Source organism: Macaca mulatta, chromosome 3 (assembly GCF_049350105.2).
Source record: "Macaca mulatta isolate MMU2019108-1 chromosome 3, T2T-MMU8v2.0, whole genome shotgun sequence".
NCBI classification, from domain to species: Eukaryota; Metazoa; Chordata; class Mammalia; order Primates; family Cercopithecidae; genus Macaca; species Macaca mulatta.
In genome coordinates, this window is record NC_133408.1 from 77,418,488 (window position 1) to 77,441,470 (window position 22,983).

Sequence of the window (22,983 nt, forward strand, 5' to 3'; positions counted from 1 at the left end):
CATAAAGTGACATGGAAGATAAAATACACCAGCATGTAATCATTACCTTTTACTAAGTTCCTATGAAGTGCCACTCCCACAGTGAGGTGCAGGACCAAGGTCGGAAGCAGGAGCATGAGGCTGTGTCCGGTGATGAGAGTTCTTATCTGTCCTCTTTAAGGTAGAACTTCCCTCCCCCTTAAACACTTCTGACCTTGAGGATGATGTACATAATTGGCACAATGAGATTATGAGACCAAAGAGACCAAAGTGGAGCAAATGCTTTCAAAAATGACCCAGAAATCCATCACTCTGTTTCTGCTATTGGGGAAAGTTTCCTTGCTACCGTATGCCAGACGGGAGGCATTTAAAAATCAGTCCTGACTGAGCAAAAGAGTTGTCTTAGCTCACACTGCTATAGAAAATATAAAGTGGATGGGATAAACAACAATTATTTCTCACAGTTCTGGAGGCTAGAAAGTCCAAGAGATGAGTGGTCTCTTCCTGGTTTTCTGACAGCTGCCTTTTTGCTGTGTCCTCATATGGCAGAAAGAGAGCTGGAGAGCTTTTTGTGGTCCTTTATAAGGACACTAATGCCATTCATGAAGGCTTCACCCACTTACCACTTCCCAAAGGCTCCACCTTCTAATATCACCTTGGATGTTAGGATTTCCACACTTGAATTTTGGGGGAACACACACATTCAGTCCATAACAAGAAGGCACTAGAATTCCTGGTTCCGGGAAGGAAAAGGGCTACCTGCATGCTCTAGGCAGGACTGGATATTAAGTGTTTCTCATAGAATGTACTAAAGATAGGCTTTTAAAGTATTTTCTAAAGCAACACTTTGAAGTGCAAACTGGTTTCTAATATGCCCAGTAGGTGGGTGCTTTACTAGGTGAGAAATTCATGGGCTTTAGTCACTATGGTATCATAAAAATAGACATTTCCATTCAAAACTGCAGCAGTTATTTCTTCCTGACCTATCCGCCTGAGGCTGAGACAGCAAGGTAAGGACAGTGGTTAAAGAGGATGGGCTTAGAGTGGAACCTGCTGAACCAGCTGTGTCCGGAAGACCTTAACCCAGCGGCGATAGAGGAATTAAAGACACATACACAGAAATATAGAGGTGTAAAGTGGGAAATCAGGGGTCTCACAGCCTTCAGAACTGAGCCCTGAACAGAGATTTACCCATGTATTTATTAACAATAAGCCAGTCATTAGCATTGTTTCTATAGATATTAAATTAACTAAAAGTATCCTTTATGGGAAATGAAGGGATGGGCCGAATTAAAGGAACAGGTTGGGCTAGTTAACTGCAGCAGCAGCATGTCCTTAAGGCACAGATCGCTCATGCTATTGTTTGCACTTAAGAATGCCTTTGAGCGGTTTTCCCCCTTGAGCGGGCTGGGTGTTCCTTGCCCTCATTTCCATAAATCCACAATTTTCCAGCATGGGCGTTATGGCCATCATGAACATGTCACAGTGCTGCAGAGATTCTGTTTATGGCCAGTTTTGGGGCCAGTTTATGGTCAGATTTTGGGAGGCCTGCTCCCAACCCAAACCAAAGCTAAATCCTCACTCTGCTCACTTATTACTTGTATGACCTTGGACAAGTTATCTTTCGTAATCTTCAGTTTCTTCCTTTATAAAATAGAAACAGTAAATTACCTCCCTTTGGGGAGATTTGAGTCATATGAGATAGAATTAACACCCTGAGTAAATGTTTAATAAATATTTGTGGCTGACGGCTTTAATGTTTGCTTGAAGTCTCTAAATACATCTACCAGAATCCTTTTTTTTAAGCACCTTAAACCAACACAAACTCCCATTAGACCTTGTCTTTATTGAAGGGTCTCTGACTTTGCCAGACATTCTTCAAGCATGTTATCTTAATTTACCAGGAGTAGCACCATGACTGGGAAATACATGGTATTCGATAATTGTTTGTTGAATAGATGTTATTAACTTTGGGAGAAGAACTTCCAGAGGCAAAGCTAGGCAATTTTGGCAAAGTCTCAAGGAGTTTAATGCTTCTCCAAATCATGTAACAATGAGTGAGCCAAAACCGTCTTTCAACAGGTGAAATTGCTTTTTCAAGTTGGGTAAACAATTTGAAAAAGAGCTGCTGCTTTTTTTTTTTTTTTTTTTTTTATTTTTTTTTTTGTTATTGAAAACTGAGTCTCACTGTGTCACCCAGGCTGGAGTGCAGTGGTAGGATCTCAGCTCACTGCAACCTCTGTTGCCCGTGTTCAAGTGATTCTTCTGCCTCAGCCTCTCGAGTAGCTGGGACTACAGGTGTGGGCCATCATGCCTGGCTAATTTTTTTTGTATTTTTAGTAGAGATGGGGTTTCACCATGTTGGTCAGGCTGGTCTCAAACTCCTGACGTCAGGTGATCCGCCTGCCTCGGCCTCACAAAGTGCTGGGATTACCGATGTGAGCCACTGCGCCCAGCAATGAAACAGAACCTGCACCTCTTCTAATTAATTACCTTCAGCTTAATGTGGACCCTTAAGAAAATTCTGGAATATGTGGTTATTACACAGCCATCAGTGAGAGCTTAGAGGGCTTCAGCTAACCAATGTGGATTCATAGAACAAAGCAAGTCCCCAAGTAGGATGCAAATGATAGTTTTTGGTAGTGTTTCCAACCTAGTAGATTGTGTGAATGCTGTAGAATTATCTCTCATACATTAGACTTTGAACAGCTTGAGGTCAGGAACGTTTTACATCTTTGAATCCACTATAGTTCCTATCACAAAGTAAGGACTCAGCAGCTCCTTGCTAGTTAACTGAAGGAGTAAGTGAAATCATGGCATTTAACAAAGTCTCTCAATATTTTAAGGAGAAAATGAGAAATAGAGACTAGAAAATAATGCGTGTGCAAACCTATAACATTTGAACAATCACCATTAGTTAATAGATTGATGCCAACTCTGAAGGAAGAAGTCTAGTAACCAAAGCCAAGGTGTTATGGCTTTCAGTGTTATCAACAAATAGGATGGAAATTGTAGGCAGGGTTATCACAGTAGAGGTGGTGGCAAGGCCAGACATCTCATCTCGTCCTAAGAACACTTCAATACTCAGGTATAAGATCGAGCCAGAGCTTCTAAAAGACTAGAACACCACATCACACCAGCCTCTAGGCCTAGAAAAGTCTTACAAGTTAGAACATTAGACTAAAGTGATAAGTAGGTATTAACAGGAAAATGGAAAGGTTTTATATCCATTTATTTGAAAGAATTCTGGCGATATTATCACAAACCAAATGTGAGCTAACCAGATGACAAGGACTCTTTATTATTATCGTGGTTAAAAACAAAAAAACACCACATAGCACGAAACGTATAATCTTCATCATTTTTAAGTATAATATTTAGTATAGGCACCTTGTTGTGCAACAGATCACTAGAACTTTTTCATATTGCATAACTGAAATTTTATACCCATTGAAAAATAATTAATCTTTTCCCCCTCACTCAAGCTCCTGGCAACCACCATTGTACTTTCTAAAGTTTGACTACTTTATATAGCTCATGTAAATGTAATTATACATTATTTGTCTTTTTGTGACTGGCTTATTTCACTTAGCATAATCTTTTCAGAGTTTCTCTAAGTTACAGCATGTGTCAGAATTTCCTTGATAATGTTCCATTCTGTGTATAGACTACATTTTCTTTATGCATTCATCCATCAATAGATATTTATGTTGCTTCCACCTCTTGGTTATTGTGGACTGTGCTGCTGTGAACAAGAACATATCTCTGAAATTCTGTTTGCTGTTCTTTTGGATGTATACCCAGAAGTGGGATTGCTAGATTATGTGGTAATTCTATTTTTAAGTTTTTGAGAAACTTTATACTTATTCCATAGTACTTGTATCATTCCACATTCCTACCAACAATGCATAAGAATTCCAATTTATCCGCATCCTCACCAACATTTGTTTTCTTTTCCCTTTTTTTTTTTTTTTTTTTTTTGATAGTGGCCATCCTAATGGAAGTGAGGTGATGTCTTATTGTAATTTTGATTTACATTTCCCAGATGATTAGTGATGTTGAGCATCTTTTCATATGCTTTGTGGCCATTTGTATATCCTCCTTGGATAAACGTCTCTTCAAATTATTTGCCTGTTTGTAAATCGGATTATTTGCTTGTTGTCATTGTTGAGTTGATGTTCTTTATATATTCTATACATTAACCCCTTTTCAGACATGGTTTACAGATATTTTCTCTCATTCTATAGGTTCCCTCTTCACTCTGTTGATTGTTTCCTTTGTTGCACAATAGCTTTTAAGTATGATATAGTTCCATTTGTCTATTGTTGCTTTTGTTGTCTGTACTTTTCATGCCATATCTAAGAAACCATTGCCAAAGAGAATGTCATAAAGATTTCCCTCTATGTTTTCTTCTAGGAACTTTATAATTTCAGGTCTTACATTTGGATGTTTAATCCATTTTGAGTTAATTTTTTTAATATGGTTAAAGGTAAGGGCCCATCTTCATTCTTTTGTATTAGAGTATTTGGCATTTTCCAAACACCATTTGTTCAAGAAACTATCTTTTCCACATTGTGCTAACACCTTTATCAAAGATCTTTTGATTATATACCTGAAAGTTTATTTTTTAGCTCCTTATTCTGTTTCATTGGTTTATACATTGTGCTCTATGTCAGTACCATACTGTTTTGATTATAGTAGCTTTGTAATATGTTTTGAAACCAGAAGGTGTGAGGCTTTCAGCTCTTTTATTTTTTTCTTCCCCTCAGAATTGCTTTGTTTATTTGGAGTACTGAGATTCCATCATGCCCATTAAGATTTGTTTTTCCTATTTCTTAAAAAGAAAAGAAAAGAAAATGCTATTGGGATTTTGAGAGTGATTGCTTTGAATCTGTAGATTGCTTTGGGTAGTATGGATATTTTAACATTATTAAATCTTACATGAAAATATTTATTGTGTCTTCTCTAATTTCAGCAATGTTTTGTAGTTTTCAGTGTGCAAGCCTCTTTTATCTCCTTGATTAAGCTTATTGCTTTTTTTTTTTTTTTTCTTTGAGACAGAGTCTCACTCTGTCACCCAGGCTGGAGTGCAGTGGCACAATCTCGGCTCACTGCAAGGTCCACCACCCGGGTTCACAGCATTCTCCTGCCTCAGCCTCCCAAGCAGCTGGGACTACAGTTGCCCGCCACCATGCCCCACTAATTTTTTTGGATTTTTAGTAGAGACGGGATTTCACTGTGTTAGCCAGGATGGTCTCGATCTCCTGACCTCGTGATCCACCCACCTCAGCCTCCCAAAGTGCTGGGATTACAGGTGTGAGCCATTGCACCCGTCCTGATTAAGCTTATTTCTAAGTATTTTGTTATTTTTAATGCAACTGCAAATTAGATTATTTTCTTAATTTCCTTTTTAGATTGTTTATTGTTAGTGTATAAAAACAAAACTGATTTTTTGGAATTGATTTTGTATCCTGCAACTTTGCTAGCTTATGTATTAGTTCTAACAGCATTTTTGTCAAATCATTAGGATTTTCTACATATAAAATCATGTATATGCAAAAGGAATAATTTCACTTCTTCCTTTTTCAATTTAGATGCCTTATATTTCTTTTTCTTGCCTAATTGTTATGGCTAGGACTCCCAGCACTATTTTCAATAAAAATGCGAAAAGAGAGTATCCTTTCCTTCTTCCTCACCTTAAAAGGAAAGCTTTCAGTTTTTCACAATTGAGTATGATGTCAGCTGTGGGATTTTTATGTGTGGACTTTGTTAAGTTTAGGTAATTTCCTTTGATTCCTAGTTGTTGAGTGTTTTTTTAATCATAAAAGGGTGTTGAGTTTTGTATGGTTTTTGTCTTTTACTGTGGTATATTACATTAATTGATGTTTTTATATTAAAGCATTCTTACCTTCCAGGAATAAATTCTGTGTGGTTGTAGTGTGTAATCCTTTTATTGTGATGTTGAATTCTGTTTGCTAGTACTTGGTTGAGAATTTTTATACCAACGTTTCATTAGGGATACTGGTCTGTAATTTTCTTGCACTATCTTTGTCTTATTTTTGGTGTCAGGGTCCTGCTGGCATCATAAAATGAGTCTAGAAGTCTTCCTCCTCATCAATGTTTGGAAAGATTTTGAAAAGAATTTGTATTTGTTCTTTAAGTATTTGGTAGAATTCTCCATTGAAGCCATCTGGTTGTGGGCTTTTCTTTGTTGGAAGGTTTTTGGTTACTGATTCAGTTTCCTTACTACTTATAGGTTATGTCCAGAATTTTTACTTCTTTATAACTCAGTCTTAGTAGGATATATGTTTGTAAAAATCTATCCATTTCTTCCAGGTTATCCAATTGGTTGGTGTGTAATTATTCACAATAGCCTCCTATGATCCTTTTTGTTTCTGTGGCATCACTTGTAATGTCTCTACTTTTGTTTCTAATTTTTGAAATATGAGTCTTCTTTCATTTTTTACTTAGTGTAGCTAAGGGTTGTAAATTTTGTTGATCTTTTAAAAAAACTGAAATTCTGTTAATATTTTAACCAAAGTTCTGTTATGTTTTTCTTTTTCTATTTTCTATTTCATTTATTTCTGCTTTAATCTTTCTATTAAATTTTAGTTTAATTTGTTCTTTTAGTTTCCTGAGGTGTAAAGTCATATTGCTGATGAGCTCTTTCTTTGTTTCTCATATAGGTGTTTATTATTACAAGCTTTCTTCTTAGAATTGCTTTACCTGAATCCCATGAGTTTTGGTATATTATGATTTTATTTTCATTTGTCTCAGTATATTTTCTGACTACCCTTGTGATTTCTTCTTTGAACCATTGGTTGTTCAAGATTGTATTACTCAGTTTGCACATATTTGTGACTTTTTCAGTTTTCCTTTTACTATTGATTTCTAGCTTCATTCCATTATTTATAGTCAGAAAACATACTTGATATGATTTTAATCTTTTTAATTTTGTTAAGACTTCTTTTGTGACTTTAAATGTAATCTATCTTAGAGAGTGTTCTATATAACATAGAGATAGAGAAAGAGACAGAGATAGGTATCTGTTAGATCCCACTGGTCTATATTGTTGTTCAAGTCCTCTATTACCTATGGATCTCCTCTCTGGTTAATCTATTCCTTATTGAAAGTGGAGCATTGAAATATCCTACTTTAATTGTGTTTCTGTCTATTTCTACTTTCAATTATGTCAGTGTTTGCTTTATATATTTGAATACACTGCTGGTAGATGCACATATATTTATAGTTGTTATACCTTCCTAGTGAGTAGATTGTTTATCACTATATAAGCTCCTTCTTTGTTTCATGACAGTTTTTGACTTGAAATTATTTTATCTGATGTAATTATGGCCATATTCACTCTTTTAGTTACTGTTTGCAAGGAATATCTTTTTCCCTCCTTTTACTTCCAGCTTATTTACGTCCTTATATCCACAGTGAATCTTTTGTAGACAGTGTATAGTTGGATCTTGTGTTTTAGTCCATCCAGCCATTAATGGATTAAATATTTTGATTATATATTTTGGATTATATATTTTGATTGGGAAGTTTAATCCATTTACATTTAAGAAATTACTAATGGAGAAGGACTTGTTACTATTTCATTAATTGGTTTCTGTATATCTTGTAGTTTTGTTTTTCTTTTATTCTGTTGGCACTCTCCTTTGTATTTTGTTGACGTTTGTAGTTACATACTAATATGGTTTGGCTGTGTCCCCCACTCAAATCTCATCTTCAATTTTAGCTCCCATAATTCCCACATGTCATGAAAGGGACCCAATGGGAAGTCATTGAATCATGGCGGTGGATCTTTCTCTTGCTGTTCTCATGATAGTGAATAAGTCTCATGAGATCTGATGGTTTTTTGAAGGGGAGTTCCCCTGCACATGCTGTCTTTGCCTGCCGCCATGTAAGACGTGATTTTACTCCTCATTCACCTTCCACCATGATTGTGAGGCCTCCCCACCCATGTGGAACTGTGAGCTAATTAAACCTCCTTCCTTTATAAATTGGCAATTCGTTGGTATGCCTTTATTAATTAGCAGCATGAGAACAGACTAATACACATGCTTTGATTCCTTTTCATTTCTTCTGTGCATCTTTTGTAGCTATTTTCTTTTGTAGGTGTTTATCAGGAGGATTACATAAAAATCTTGTAACAGTGTATTTTAAATTGATAAGAGTTTAACTTCAGTAACATACAAAAGCTGTTTTCCTTTGCATTTCACCCTATACACATCATATTTTGATGCCACAAAGTACATATTTTCATACTTTGTATTTATTAACATAGTTTTATACTTATATTTTTACGCTTTTATTTTTTTAATTCTCTATCAGAATTAGAAATTATTTACACACTATTGTAAGCATATTATATTCCAGGATTGTGTATTTGTCTGTATAGTTACTCCATCAGAGAGTAACTTTATTTGTATGCTTTCATGTTGCTAACTAGCGTCCTTTCATTTCAACTTGACGGACTTCCTTTACCAATTCCTGTAATACAGGCCTGGAGGTGATCAGCTTCATCAGCTTTTATTTGTCTAGCATGGTGTTTATTTCTCCTTTATTTTTAAAATTTATTTACTTTTAATTGATAAATAATTATTGTATATATTTATGGGGTATATGTGATTTTTAATCTATGTACACATTGTCAAAATAGTCAAGTTAATTAAGTTATAATATTACCTCACTAACTTATTTTTTGTAGTGGGATTATTAAAATTATATTCTTTAAGCAATTATGGGATATACAACACATTGTTATTAACTGTGCTCACCATGCAGGGCACTGAAACTTATTCCTCCAGTTTAACTGAAACTTGACACCCTTTAACCAATGTCTCCTCTTTTCCTATCCCTCCTTCTACTCCTCAGCTTCTGGTTACCCCCTTTCTATTATGTTTCTATGAGATCAGCTGTTTTAGATTCCACGTGTAAGTAAGAATATACAGTATTTGTCTTTTTGTGCTGTCTTATTTTACTTAGCATAATGTCCTCTAGTTCCATCCATGATGTCACAAATCACAGAATTTTCTTCTTTTTAAAGGCTGTGTAGTATTACATATATATGTAATATAAATATATAAGTAATAGATATATGTTATGTATATAACAATTTCTTTATCCATTTATCTGTTGATTGCCACAGGGTCATTCCATATCTTGACTATACTTTTTTTTTTTTTTGGTGACAGGGACTCTTGCCATCGTCCAGGCTGAAATGCAGTGATGTCATCATGGCTTACTGCAGCCTTCAGTCCCCGAGCTCAGGCAATCCTCCTGACTCAACCTCCTGAGTAGCTGAAATTACAAGCACATGCTACCATACCTGGCTAAACTTTAAAAAACACTTTGTAGTGACAGGGTCTTGCAGTGTTGCCCAGGCTGGTCTCAAACTCTTGGCTTCAAGAGATCTCCCTGCTCAACCTCCCAAAGTGCTGGGATTACAGGTGTGAGCCACTGTGCCCTGCGGTGGGGATAGTTGGCTCATACAGCCCTGCTGTGGCTATTGGTAATAATGTTGAAATGAACATAGAAGTCCAGATGTCTTTTGATGTACTGATTTCAATTTTTTTGGATAGTACTCAGAGGTGGGGATGGTTGGATCCCATGGTAGTTCTATTTTTAGTTTTTTGGGGAACCTTCAACCTATTTTCCAAAATGGCTGTACTAATTTACATTTTCACCAACAATACACAAGGGTTCATTCATCTTTTTTTTTTATCATAGCCATTCTACCAAGTATGAAGTGATACCTCACTGTAGATTTTACTTTGCATTTCTCATATGATTAGAGATGTTGAGCATTTTTTCATATGTATGTTGGTCATTTGTATCCCTTTTTTTTTTTTTTGCAAAATGTCTGTTCACATTGTTTGCCCACTTTTTAATTCAGTTATTTAGATTTTTGCTATTGAGTTTCAGTTGCTTACATATTTTGGATATTAGCCTTTTATCAGCTATATGGTTTGCAAATATTTTCTAACAAATCCATGGATTGTCTCTTCACTCTGTTCATTGCTTTCTTTGCTATGCAGGAGCTAGTTAGTTTAATGCATTCCTATTTATGACTTTTTGTATTTGTTAATTGAAACAAGGAGGTGAAAGATCTGTACACTGAAAACTATACAGCATTGCTGAAAAATTGGAAAGGGCACAAAAAATGGGAAGATATTTCATGTTCATGGATTAAAATAATTAATATTGTTAAAATGTCCATACTACCCAAAGTGATCCTACAAATTTATTGCAATTTTTATCAAAATTCCAATGTCTTTTTTCAGAGAAATAGAAAAAACAATTCTTAAATTACTATGGAACCAGAAAAGACTCCAAATCTTGAGCAAAAAGAACAAAGGTGGAGGCGTCACACTCCCTGATTTTGAAATGTAAAGCTATTGTAGTCAATAGGTTTGACTACAGCATGGTACTGGCTAAAAAACAGACATATCAACCAATGGAACAGTACAGAAAGCCCAGAAATAAACCCAAGTGTTTATGGTCAATTGATTTTTGACAAAGGTATCAAGAACAGACAATGGGGAAAGAACAGTCTCTTCAATAAATGATGTTAGGAAAATTTGATATCCACGTATGGAAAAATGAAATTGGAGCCTTATCTCATGCCATATACAAAAATCTACTTAAAATGGTTTTTAAAAAGTTAAATGTAAGGCCTGCAACTATGAAGCTACTAGAAGGAAACATAGGGGGAAGCTCTATGACATTGGCCTGGGCATTGATTTCTTGAATGAGTCGACTTCACTTTTGAAATATAGTTTTGCCAGATAAAGCAGTAGTCCCCACCATTTTTGGCACCAGAGACCAGTTTTGTGGAAGACAGTTTTTCCATGGACCAGCGGGGCAGGAATGGTTTTGGGACAAAACTGTTCCACCTCAGATCATCAGACATTAGATTCCCATAAGGAGTGCACAATCTAGATCCTGTGCATGCTCAGTTCACAATAGGGTTTGTGCTCCTAAGAGAATCTAACATGGCCGTTCATCTGATGTGAGGCGGACCTTGGGCAGTAATGCTTGTTCACTTACCACTCACCTTTTGCTGTGCAGCCTGGTTCCTAACAAGCTACGGATTGGTACTGGTCTGTGGCCCCGGGGTTGGAGACCCCTGAGATAAACTCTCCTTGGTTGGAAGTGTTTAAGTATTCTTGGTTGGCAGGTGGGGTTTTTGTTCTCCGTTTTTAGCACTTTGAATATGTCATTCCACCCCCTTCTGGCTTGTAAAGTTTTTCCTGAGAAGCCTACTGGTAATATTATAAGACTTCCTTGCATGTGATGAACCAATTTCTCTTGCTGTTTTCAAGTTTCTTTTTTTGTCTTTTACTATTGATAGCTTGATTTTCATGAACTGTGGTATGGTCCTCTTTGGGTTTATTCTAGTTGGAGTCCTTTGAGCTTTTAAAATTGTGTATGTCTATTTCCTTCCTCCAATTTGGAGAATTGTCAGATATTATTTCTCCAGATCAGCTATCTGCCCCTTTCTCTCTCTCTTTTCTTCTCTGATCCCCATAACGCATATTTTCATCCCCTTGGCATTGTCCCATAAAGTCCCTAAGGCTGTGTTCACTTTTTGAATTTTTTTTTATTCCTTTACTCAATAATTTCAAGTGACCTGTCTTTTAGTTCATTGATTATTTCCTCTTCTTCTTAATACAGCCTGCTACTGGACTCCTCCAGTGAACTTTTTAGTTCGGTTATTTTATTTTTCAGCTTCAGAACTTCTGTTTTTTATAGTTTCTGTCTCTTTATTGATATGATTGTGTTCATGCATAGCTTTGCTGATTTTGTTTAGCTGTCTCTCTTGTAGTATTCTCTTGTAGTGCACTGAACTTTAATTTTTTTAAGTCTTTTCTGGCCATAGATTTCCATTTATTTGTTATTTCTCTCTCTAGATGTTTAATTTTTTCCTTTAATTGGACCATGTTTCCCTGTTTCTTCATGTACCTTGTTATTTTTTAATGTAATTTGTGCATTTGAACAAATAGCCACATCTTCCAGCCTTTACAGACTGGTTTCTTACAGTGTAATACCACGTCAGTCAGCTCAGCTAGAGATTCTTGGGGCCTCTCAACCCTTTTCTGGATATCCATCTTCCCTGGGCTTGTTGGTATATTTTCCAATTAGAAGATTTGCTGATTTCTTCTTTATGAGCTTGTAATCTCTTGCTCTCTCTTGCATCTGTCTATGGTACTGCAGATTTTCTGGCACTGCTGCCAGCCTCTGAGCTCTCTAGTTTTCTAAAACCTTTAGCCATCCAAAGTGTTTCAGTTTCGTCTATATTCCTAGTCAACTGAGACAGAAACCAGTCCCTTGAATAAGCCTCCCCATAAATCCAGAACATTGCATGTACTTTTTTACTTACTTCCTCCCAAGGGATAAGCGGTGAGCTGGGTGCTTTCTCTTGATTGCACTGAGCTGTGCTGGCCTCTGCCTGTGGCACTGGCAGATCTCCGCTGTTGCAACCAGCCTCTGAGCTCCTTTTTTCTCAGTGGCTCCCAGGCATTCAGAGTGTGCCAGTTTCCCGTCAGTGCTCCCAGTCAGTCGAGACATAAACTAGTCCCTCAGGCAGCCCCCCTGAAAAGCTGGAATGTTAGACGTACATTCCATTCTTCTCTTTTCTTCCCAAGGGAAAAGCCATGAATTGGGCTTTTTCTCCTGCACACACTGAGCCATACTGGCTTAGGGGAAGGGCTGTCACAATTGAGGTGAAATGGCTTTTCTTACCCATTTCAGCATAGCCATTCTTGGCATTAAACTTGCCTATGGTCCTGTGCCTTCTTAACTGGTTTCTGGAGTTCTCATAAAAGCTTCTGGATTACAAATTGCTGTTAAGTTGATGTCTTTGTGGGGAAACTGAGGTGTGGGGCTTCCTTTTCTGCTATCTAGTCAACATCACTTCTTCATGACAAGGAGTCTTAAAATTGGGATAGCAATTTTAGAATCTTGTCTCTTCACTGAATTTTATGTGTTCTGTACCTGAGGAGTTTTAGTAAATGGATTTATTAAAAACTCAAAAAATAGAGAAAAAGAAATGTGGGGAAAAGATCAAATTACAGAGCATTTTAAGAAGTTTCATTTGTTATTGCCAAAACCAAATAATTTCAATATTTAAATAAAGGCAAAGGGGCTAATTTAGTTAATTATGGCTCATCAATTCTGTGGAGTACTAGGCAGCCATTAAAAAACACTTGAAATTCCGCTAAGAGGGTTGATATTAAGTGTTTTTACCACAAAGAAAAAAAAAAGAAAATGGTAATTATGTGAAGTGATAGATATGTTAATTGGCTGATGTGATTATTTCACTCTAGATATGTATATCAGATCAATTGTATACCATACACACACAATGTTTACTTGTTTGTTTCTTAATAAAGCTGAAAAACTATGGGAAAATATATGGCTAACAAAACAAATCTATGTCTCTCCCTCTGAAACTCCACTAAAAAAAAAAAGTATTACTTCACTGTGACAAAGAGGAGAGAAGGATTGGCAGCTGATGACAGTTTTCAGTAGACACTTTGGGACTGCAGTGTTTTGTTTTTGTCGTTGTTGTTGTTTTTGAGACGGAGTCTCTGTTGCCCAGGCTGGAATGCAGTGGCATGATCTCAGCTCACTGCAACCTCCACCTCCCAGGTTCAAATGATTCTCCTGCCTCAGCCTCCTGGGTAGCTGGGATTATAGGTGCCCACTACCACGCCTGACTAATTTTTATATATTCGGTAGAGACGAGGTTTTGCCGTGTTGGCCAGACTGGTCTCAAACTCCTCACCTCAAGCGACCCACCCGCCTCGGCCTCCCAGAGTGGTGGGATTATAGGCGTGGGTCCCTGCGCCCAGCCTGCAGTGTATTCTGATTGTGGTAAATACCTAGCAAAGCAGAAGAACCTAAAACTTGACTGCTGGGTGAAAGAGGCCCAGCAGAAGATGCCAGATCCTAGGACAACTCAGGAATTTGGGGCACATGTTTCTCCGCACATGACCACAGAACGAGCTGATGATGAAGGAATGGCTGAATACCTGCATGTGAAACAGTAAGACCTCCATACCACTCCCTGCCCACCACAACCAGATGTCTGCACTGCCGCCCCCTGCAGTGGTAGAACTAAGAGACTCTGACTCCAGGACATCAGGCACAACCGAGTCTGTACCAACACAGGGATGAGCGAAAACCCACATGCCACAGGAGAGCTTCAAGGCCTTCTCACCAGGGCACTCGGGAAGGCCTAACTTCCCTCAGGCAGGAGCTGGGCTTCCCCTGTGTGGATGATGGCTGAGCTAGCAGACAGTCCTGCACATATGAATATCTGGGGATCTCTCAGCTACCGCATTTCTGCCCAGATCCCCACTGGGAATCCCGTTAGTGTATGAACAGACCCTAGACACAGAAACACACATATTATAAACAATCAGCCACGAATTTGAGGAAGAGTCAAAATCTGATAAACAGAGGCCAAGACAGAGAGCAGAAAGGACCCTGGAGGAAAGTGTGATGCATATGGCTGAAGAAAATGGAAATTAAAATGTGTTCTTGAAAAAGATATAAAGCATAGTTTCCAAGAGGAAAGAGAAGCTATGGTATCCAGGAAACAAGACCATGATGCTATATTTTAAATCCATAACAAGAAGGGGCTCTTGGAAATTTAAAAGAAAAAAAAACCCAGTAACAGAAATTTAAAAACTCATGAGTCTTAGATTGGAGAAAATTTCTAAGAAAAGGGGGAAAATCAGAAAAAATTTAGGCAAGAGTACTCAAGAAAAAAAAAAGACAATTGAATTAGAATCCTTAGTGTTCAATTAATTGAAATCCCAGAGAGAAAGAAACAGAGGAAAGGAAAAGTTGAAAAGAATAACAGTAACAAATTCTGCAGAATTAAGGATATTCAGATTGCAGGGGTCAGTGAATGCCCCAGACAATGAATGAAAAGAGCCCCACCTAGCACTCGCCATCATGAAACTTCCGAGCAGGAAGGAGTAAGAATCCCCTGAGCCTGCAGAGGAAAAGCAGATACCATGCAGAAGATTGAGCCCCACTCTGGATCCAGGTGTCTCAGCTGAGCAGTTCCAAACTAGGAGACAGTGGAGTAATGGCTTAGCATTTTGAGGGACAGTTCTTTTCATCGTAGGTTCCTGTAGGCATCTATACTGACTGTCCAGTATAGTAGAATAAAAACATTCTCACAGTTTGAAGGTCTCAAAAATCTTCCTCATATGCATCTTGTGTCAGAAAGTTGCTGGAAACTGGGTGCCACTAAGATACAGTGAATTAAAAACAAAAACAAACACACAAAAACAGGCAGGGCCCAGCACAGTGGCTCACATCTGTAATCCCATCAATTTGGGAGGCTGAGGCGGGCAGATCACTGGAGCCCAGGAGTTCAAGACCAGCCTGGCCAACATGGCAAAACCCCATCTCCACTAAAAATACAAAAATTAGCCCGGCGTGGTGGCAGTGCCTATAGTCCCAGCTACTCAGGAAGCTGAGGCAGGAAAATCACTGGAACCTGAGATCACACCACTGCACTTCAACCTGGGCGACAGAGTGAGACTCTGACTCAAAAAAAAAAAAAAAAAAAAGAAAACCCCACACAAAACAGGTGGAATATCCAGGAAACAAGGATCAGAACTGAATAGAGGGAAAGGGAATTTCCAGGAAATGCAATTAAGATGTGCGCATGTACCCTAGAACTTAAAGTATAATAATAAAAAAAAAAAGAAAAAAAGCTAGAAAACAAATCAGTTATCAAGTTCAGGGAAAGCAAAAAGGTAGTTTAGAAATTTTAATTATGATATACATTATACATCTCAGCAGGAGAAAATTCCTGCTGAAGAGAACTTCTATTTTTCATAATTTTGATGCCTACTATAAGTAAATATGTATCACTAAATAGTAAATATTAATTTAGATCTTTTGCTATAATTTTTTGGAAAATGGAGAGGAAAAGTATGAGTCTGTGTATGTGTGTGTGAGAGAGTGTGTGTGTGTGTGTCTGTGTGTGTGTCTGTGTTTATGTGAGTGTGTGTGTGAGAGTCTGTATGTGTGTGTGTCTGTGTGTGTGTGTGTGTGTGTATGTGTGTGTGTGTGTCTCTCTCTCTCTCAAAGAATCAAATCCTCGTCTTCTGGAGTAGAATGCTAATACCTAACATGGAAAAATCAAGAAACAGTACAATAAGCTTCTTATTTAGAAAAATGGAATAAATACCAAAAAAACAGTGTGAAGTGGTTACTGCTGGAGAGGGGGTGGTGGACAAGAAATTGCTTGTTTTTTGACTCAGCTTTGTGGGTTTATTTACTTTCTGTTATGTCCATGTTTTATGTAAAATTTATTACAGAATTTTAGAGGTATAGGAGGTTATACTGTAACAGAAGAAAAGAAAAAATTATTTTTAGAAGAAAAAATAGACTAGAAAAGCATGCCAATTGTTAGTAGTTTGAGTATTAATAAAGTGATTATGTTCTTCCTTTTATATATATTTTTTAACTTTTTTTTCCAATAAATGTGTGTTACTGATAAAAATTAAAAGGAGACTTCTTTTTTTTTTTTTTGAGACGGAGTCTTGCTCAGTCGTCCAGGTTGCAGTGCAGTGGCGCGATCTCGGCTCACTGCAAGCTCTGCCTCCTGGGTTCACACCATTCTCCTACCTCAGCCTCCTGAATAACTGAGACTATAGGTGCCCGCTACCATGCCCAGCTAATTTTTTTTTTTTTTGTATTTTTATTAGAGACGGGGTTTCACCATGTTAGCCAGGATGGTCTTGATCTCCTGACCTCGTGAGCCACCCGCCTCGGCCTCCCAAAGTGCTGGGATTACAGGCATGAGCCAGCACACCCAGCCTAAAAGGATACTTTTTACACACACACACACACACACACACACACACACGCTCTCTCTCTCTCTCTCCCCCTCTCATTGTCTCTCTCCCCCTTTCTGTCTCCTGTATACGTGGTATACATGGTACAAGCATGAGTTAATAAAGCAGAGAGCACCAAGGTCAGAGTTGCAGTGGCAGACGCGGGGTGTTGCAGGCACCATTCCTGTGATGGGCCCTTGGGAGGCCAGGAAGTACTTGGACTGGAGGTGCAGACTTGGCTCTGAGCTGCTCCAGAGCAGGACAGCTCTCATCATGTGATAGTCATCATATTCATTCTTTTTTTTTGTTTGTTTTCTTTTCTTTTTTCTGAGACACAGTCTTGCTCCATCACCAAGGCTGGAGTGCAGTGGTGTGATCTCGGCTCACTGCAATCTCCGCTTCCCGGGTTCAAGCAACTCTCCTGCATCAGCCTCTTGAGTAGCTGGGACTACAAGTGCCCACCACCATGCTCGGCCCATTCTTTGCGTATACTCAGCACTGCTCTACACACAATGTTCTTTAAATGAATTTTAATCAATGAGAGTGAATGAATAAAAACTTTCACCCTAATGAGGAGAGGAGAGTAGGATTATGTAGTCCTTCAGAAACAAATGGATTAGTGAATTCAATTTTACACAGATTTCACGTTCAGCAATTAGACCTGCCCAGTATTCATGAGCTGCCTTTAGAAGCTGTGTGTCTTTCACTGTTGAAGGCTGTGAGCAGGAGATGGATTTCTGCTGTGGTTGGGGTGCTAATGTCCATACACTGATCTAATATCCCATATACTAAGAAACTTCATTGCGATTCTGGGTCAAGATGTGTCCACCTGTGGACCATTAGATAGTCTTGGCTGTGGCTGCTCTGGAACATGAACATGCAGTCAGGGAAGCAAACCTAAGTCAGGTCAGGGTGAGGTCTGAGCTGAACCCATCAGCTCTTCTCTGTGTGATCACAGTTCACGGCAGCCCATCCTGTTCCAGAGGGAATTGTTCTTACATTTAATGAAGGGCTATGGGTCTCCTTCTCTTGTGTGACACGGAAGTTTACCAACCCTCCAGACTTGCCTGGAGTCCCTAGAAAATATGAGCTCCCTGCTCATAGGGGTCTTTGGGGTGTCTATGAGCAACAAACACTGTGCTACCTCCAGGCCACTCCTTGGACATCCGCTGGTCTCTCGCTTCACAACCTCCCCTGCCTGCATGGGAGGACCTGGAAAGGGAACTGGCCATCTAACAACCTCCTTGGAGCACCACCTTCCGCGTGCAGGTCCTGCCCCAGCACAGTCACCCTGACACTGCCTGCCTTTCTTTCTTTATACTTCATAGGTATCTCTAGGGTCACAGATTGATTTACAGAAGAAGAAGCGGCGAGCGCCAGCTCCTCCTCCACCACAGCCACCACCACCGAGTCCCCTGATCCCCAACCGCACTGAGGATAAGGAGGAGAACAGGAAGAGCACAATGGGTGAGTGAGGCTTGGCCTGCTGTCTGCATGCAGGGATGCTTGCTGTGTCCTGGAATGTCACCTCTGATGTGAATTCCTGCAGTGGCCTCATCCATAATGGCATTAACTCAAAAAATATTAATGCTAAAGAAAGAAGGGCTGGAAAGAAATAATTGCAAGTTCACTTCATATCTTACTAGCAGTATTTCGTGGACATTATGTGAGTATTTAGGAGGTGGGGGATGGTGGAAGCGGGGAAACGGTTGTAGGAGCCCGGAGAGGGTGAAAATGGAAAGCCTGTGAGTGTGAGTGTGTGATGTGTCTCTGATGACAAAAGGAGAAGTTCCTAAGGTGACATCGTGGAAGCTGCTTTGAAGGACATCTGGCATTTCAAAGAGATCTGAGGCCACAGGTGATATATAGACAAGTTGACATCAGCTCAGTAATTTTTAGACCATCCTGTTTGAAATTGATCTTCACTTATATTTCCTGGTACACATTTAGCAAAGACCCTGATCTTCTTTGAGAAAAAGAGAGCCCAGAGGAAAGAAGATAGACTCATACTATCTATGGGCAGAAAGAGACCTATTAGATCATCATTGCCCACCCCTCGTGCTACAGGCGAGGTGGAGAGAAGCTGAATGATGGCGCTCTCCAGGTCCAGGGGAGTCAGGGGTTCATTTTATTTTTAAATCATTCAACATTTGTTATTTCACTTATGTAGGAACAGAAATGGCTCTTTCAGAGAGTGGCTGGAAAATGGCAGCCTAGGAGTCACACCCTCCTGAGGTGAGAGCCCTGAGAATGGCATGTGTCAGTGTTCACGCCAAAGCCACCAGCACTCACAGGCCACTCACCATGCCCTTTAACTCACCCAGGCAGCCCCGCATTGTGCCTTTGCCCTAAGGTCTGCAGCTGCAGGAGGGAAAGTCCGCCCAGGATAAGTGGCTGCCTCGGCAGTTTCTGGACCTTTAGTGAGAGCTCCATGGCAGTTTGTCAGCATCTTTCCCCTTAGTCAGTTCCCCGCTTTTAATGTGTTAGCATTTCAGCCTGGGAGTCAGTTACCCTAAGAAGCAATAACCTGTATTGCATGTCACCTCATCCCCTTTCCCAAAGGATTGAAAGAAAACATTGTCAGTGGATCATTAAAATAAAACTGGTTTTCTCCTATTTCATGAAGAGCCCCCCTTCTCCCTTCCAAGCTCTCTCCCCATGTTTTGTAAAGGGACAAAAGCCCCTAGTTTAAATCTTAAGTGGCATCCACTGTAAATGGTTATATGTGGTTGGATCATGCTGATCCCTAGGCCAGTCACTTCAACCCAGGGCAGGACCCCCTGACTCCATCCTGGAGGCCTGAGTCCTTGTGTCCCATATGCTTGGGACACAACATCCCCACCCTCTCTACAACTCAGGACATTCTTCAAAACAAACTTGGAGAACTGTTAACACTACACAACCAAAGGGGTTGAAAAGTATAAATGGACTCAGGAGATAAGTTAAATGAATGCTTCATCTAGCCAGAATAGGTCAGTGACTCTAGAAAAGCAACAAGAATAGGCTAAAAACAGATCTGTGAACCTGAAAAGGACTAACATGAATAAAAGGAGTTCCTTTAAACTTGACAAAGCTCTGTAGGGGGTGTTGAAGGATAGTTTTCAAGCCCAGCATTTATGTAGTTGTGTCTGTTAAAAAGAAATTGCAACCAGGCATGTCTTTCCAAACTGCTCCAATGATAGAACACTACGTATGTAAAATGTTAAAGTGTGAGTGTGGCTGGATGTGGTTGGTGCCAGATGAGAATGGATTAGGTGCTGGATAAGACTGGATCCGGTGTTAGGTGTGGCTGGATCTGGTGTTGAGTGTGGCTGGATCTGGTGCCCAATGAGGTTGGATTTGGTGCCGGGTGAGTGATGGCTTAGCTTAACCTGCTGAAGTAACTCCCTATTGATTCCATATAGGTGGTGGACGGCAGGTGCCACAAAAGCCTCCCAGAGGCACTGCTCGGGGTCCACCCCAGTTAGTGCTCCCCCCACCCCCGCCCTACCCACCTCCCGACCCAGATGTGGTGGAGCCTCTCAGCTTTCCCGGGGAAGGCACTGGTACCGAGGCCTCAGACCAGAGACCCAAACGTATGTTCTCCTTGCTTCATTCTGACTGTGTTGACCATTCATCTCTCTGGGCACTGTGATGTCGGGGCTGGGTTTCCAGATTTTCCATTGTTGTCTTTGGATGTGTGTGCCTTTCCTTCTCAGCTCTTGTTTCCCAATGCTGAATGCAGTGTGTCTGATTTCACAGAGAACGCACTCTGGAGAGCTTAACCAGGAAATCATGCCTATCTGTGGTCAGACTTCAGCTAAACACACACCTTGTGGTTGTAGGGACGTCAGCTAGGGGCCAGTGTTCTGATACTAGAATGAACCTGAGTGCCCGTAGAGAGAGACAGCTGTCCGGCACAGCCGTCATGTGATCTGGATGGTGGGCTGACTCAGGCGGGCTGTGGGCACACCTGCAGAGGTCGCACTCGAGAGCTGGGAAGACGTCCTTCGTAAGTTAGCCTTGGAACTCCGTGGCCAGTGGCCAAGCATGAGTACTGCTTCTCTATGGAAAAGGAAACTGAGGTATGAGAAGGGGAAGCAGGTCACTTTGAGTGTACTAATAGCCAGAATGAAAGTCCTGCTTTGCTTCTGTTTCCTGGCACACCCTGTTTGAGATGAGGCTCTCCTTGTTGTTTCCTGGGGTTCTTTTGGACTTTAATAAGTGGGGATAGCATTCCCACCTCCAGACAGGCATAGTTTTATACACTTACTCTCTATACTCCGTGGCATTATGGGCATATTGGGCCTGCGTTTGGACCGCTTCAGTATGTCTTAGCTGTGCGGCGACACTTCCTGATAAAGCAAGCGCCATCCTGGGCTGTGTACATGGAGCAGCACAATGTCACTGTGCGTGCAGCCGGGAGCCCTGCTGGTGCCCACATGAGTGTGCACAGCCTTCTGGTTAGGAAGTTCATACGTTTTTTGCCACTGGACTGCTTTATCTTTTTCTGTCTTCTTTCGAAATGATGATTAGCTGCCTGCCAGCTTCTGGGTAAAGAAGATAATTGTTGGATTACTTATCGAATTTCTCTAGGCAAAATAATCCTGATTCATTTTATCTTTCTTCACAAGTACCTCTTTTCCACCCTTAAAATACGTTTGATCATCTTGACATTCGACATACTTCCGAATGCAAATGAATTTTTTAGGGCATTCAAAAAGGAAGAGTTAGGCTTATCAATCAGAAAGACAGCAGCCGTGGTGTGGATGGCTCCAGAGCCATTTCATCTCCGAAGACAGTGGGTTTTAAGCCCCACACACCAAGGCCATGAGAGTTGGTGCTCTCTCCTGCGGCCGATGCCCTCACCTACAGAATCTCCTCCCTGTGGGAAAAAGTGAGGGAAAAATAGCTGGATGAAAGCTATAAAGCCAAGTACAGCCCGTTGGCAATCACAGAATGGGCCCAGCACCAGGGCTCTGTGGCAGCCTACACAGGATGGGAGACCTGGGTGCAAACTTGCAGACCCTCGATTCCTCCTGGGTTCCCTGTGTGTTGGGGGCGCTTACTGTGCAGATGCAGCATCTGCTGGGACAATGTGCCAACAAGATGTGGGAGGGGTACTTACCAAGGCTGCGTCAGGCTTGAGGCATCAGGCTTCATCCTGCATCTCTGCAGAGCTGTAGAACCTCCCCACCCACTGCCCTTAGACCTTCGGACAGGTCTGAGCCGGAAGGAGAGCGAAGTGGCAAAGAGAAGACCAGACTCACCTTCGTCTTGCCTTGTGGCTCTATTTCCTCCCTGTGCCCTCTGCCAGCTCCATACTGGTTCATTCCCCCAGGTCCATGCACCTAGGGCTTCCTTTGCCCTCAGCATCATAATTCGCCTTCTCCCTCCTCTTCCCCTCTCACACCCACAGCAATGGAGTAGGGGGAAGAGGAGTTTGGGACAGGGAGGCCGAAGGAGGCATCAGATGGAGTACACCAATTTCAGTTCCCCCTCCCCTGCAGACCAGCCAGGCGCCTTGCCCTTCTTGAGACTCGGAGTCTCCCCTCCCTCTCCTGCCCCGCTCCAGCCCGCGCTCTTGGCTGCCAGCGCACCACAAGTTCAAGCATCCACCTCCGAGCTTTTATGTTGCTAATTAGCAGAACCAGCCTGCCCATTGTTTATGGCTTTACAAACCAGGATTCCCCGCCCAAGCAGGCAGAATGCAGCTTGCCTTCAGGACTTAAAAAAGTTAAGAAAAATGAATATTTTCTTTTCATTTGTTGTATCTTTTTACAAAATGTTGAAATCTGGGTGATCCTTCCACCCATTCCCTGCGAGGCACAGGCTGTTGGCACCTGAGTGCTGGGTGTGAATGTGCGTCCCTGTGGCCCGTGTTCACCCCTGCACTCCTTAGCAAACTTCTGGCTATTTTTGGCTGTGTGGAAGCTCAGTGGAGACATTTTAATGCCAGCTATAAGCACTTGCCTATCTCCTCTTGAGTTCAGTTTTAAAACTACGTTCCTCACATAACAAATACTGTGTTTATAGGGGAGCTTACCCTGAGTACCTACGAGGTCTAGTCGGTCCACCAGGCATCTCACAGAAGCTCTCTCACTGCTTTGTAGGGTATGCACAGTCACCATGGGGAAACTGAGGC

At 40.6% G+C, this 22,983-nt stretch overlaps 1 protein-coding gene across 11 annotated transcripts in view; it reads left to right on the forward strand.

Moving 5' to 3' along the window:
- COBL (cordon-bleu WH2 repeat protein) overlaps positions 1–22,983 on the forward strand; it is a 300,968-nt gene that overhangs the window by 212,122 nt on the left and 65,863 nt on the right. For 6 of the 11 annotated variants that reach the window (XM_015133467.3, XM_015133470.3, XM_015133468.3 and 3 more), the window contains 2 exons: positions 18,188–18,326; positions 20,264–20,434. In XM_015133467.3, coding sequence (XP_014988953.3) covers positions 18,188–18,326; positions 20,264–20,434 — 310 coding nt within the window. The remainder of the gene's footprint in view (positions 1–18,187; positions 18,327–20,263; positions 20,435–22,983) is intronic. The other 5 variants (XM_015133472.3, XM_077996721.1, XM_077996720.1 and 2 more) reach the window with 1 other exon arrangement.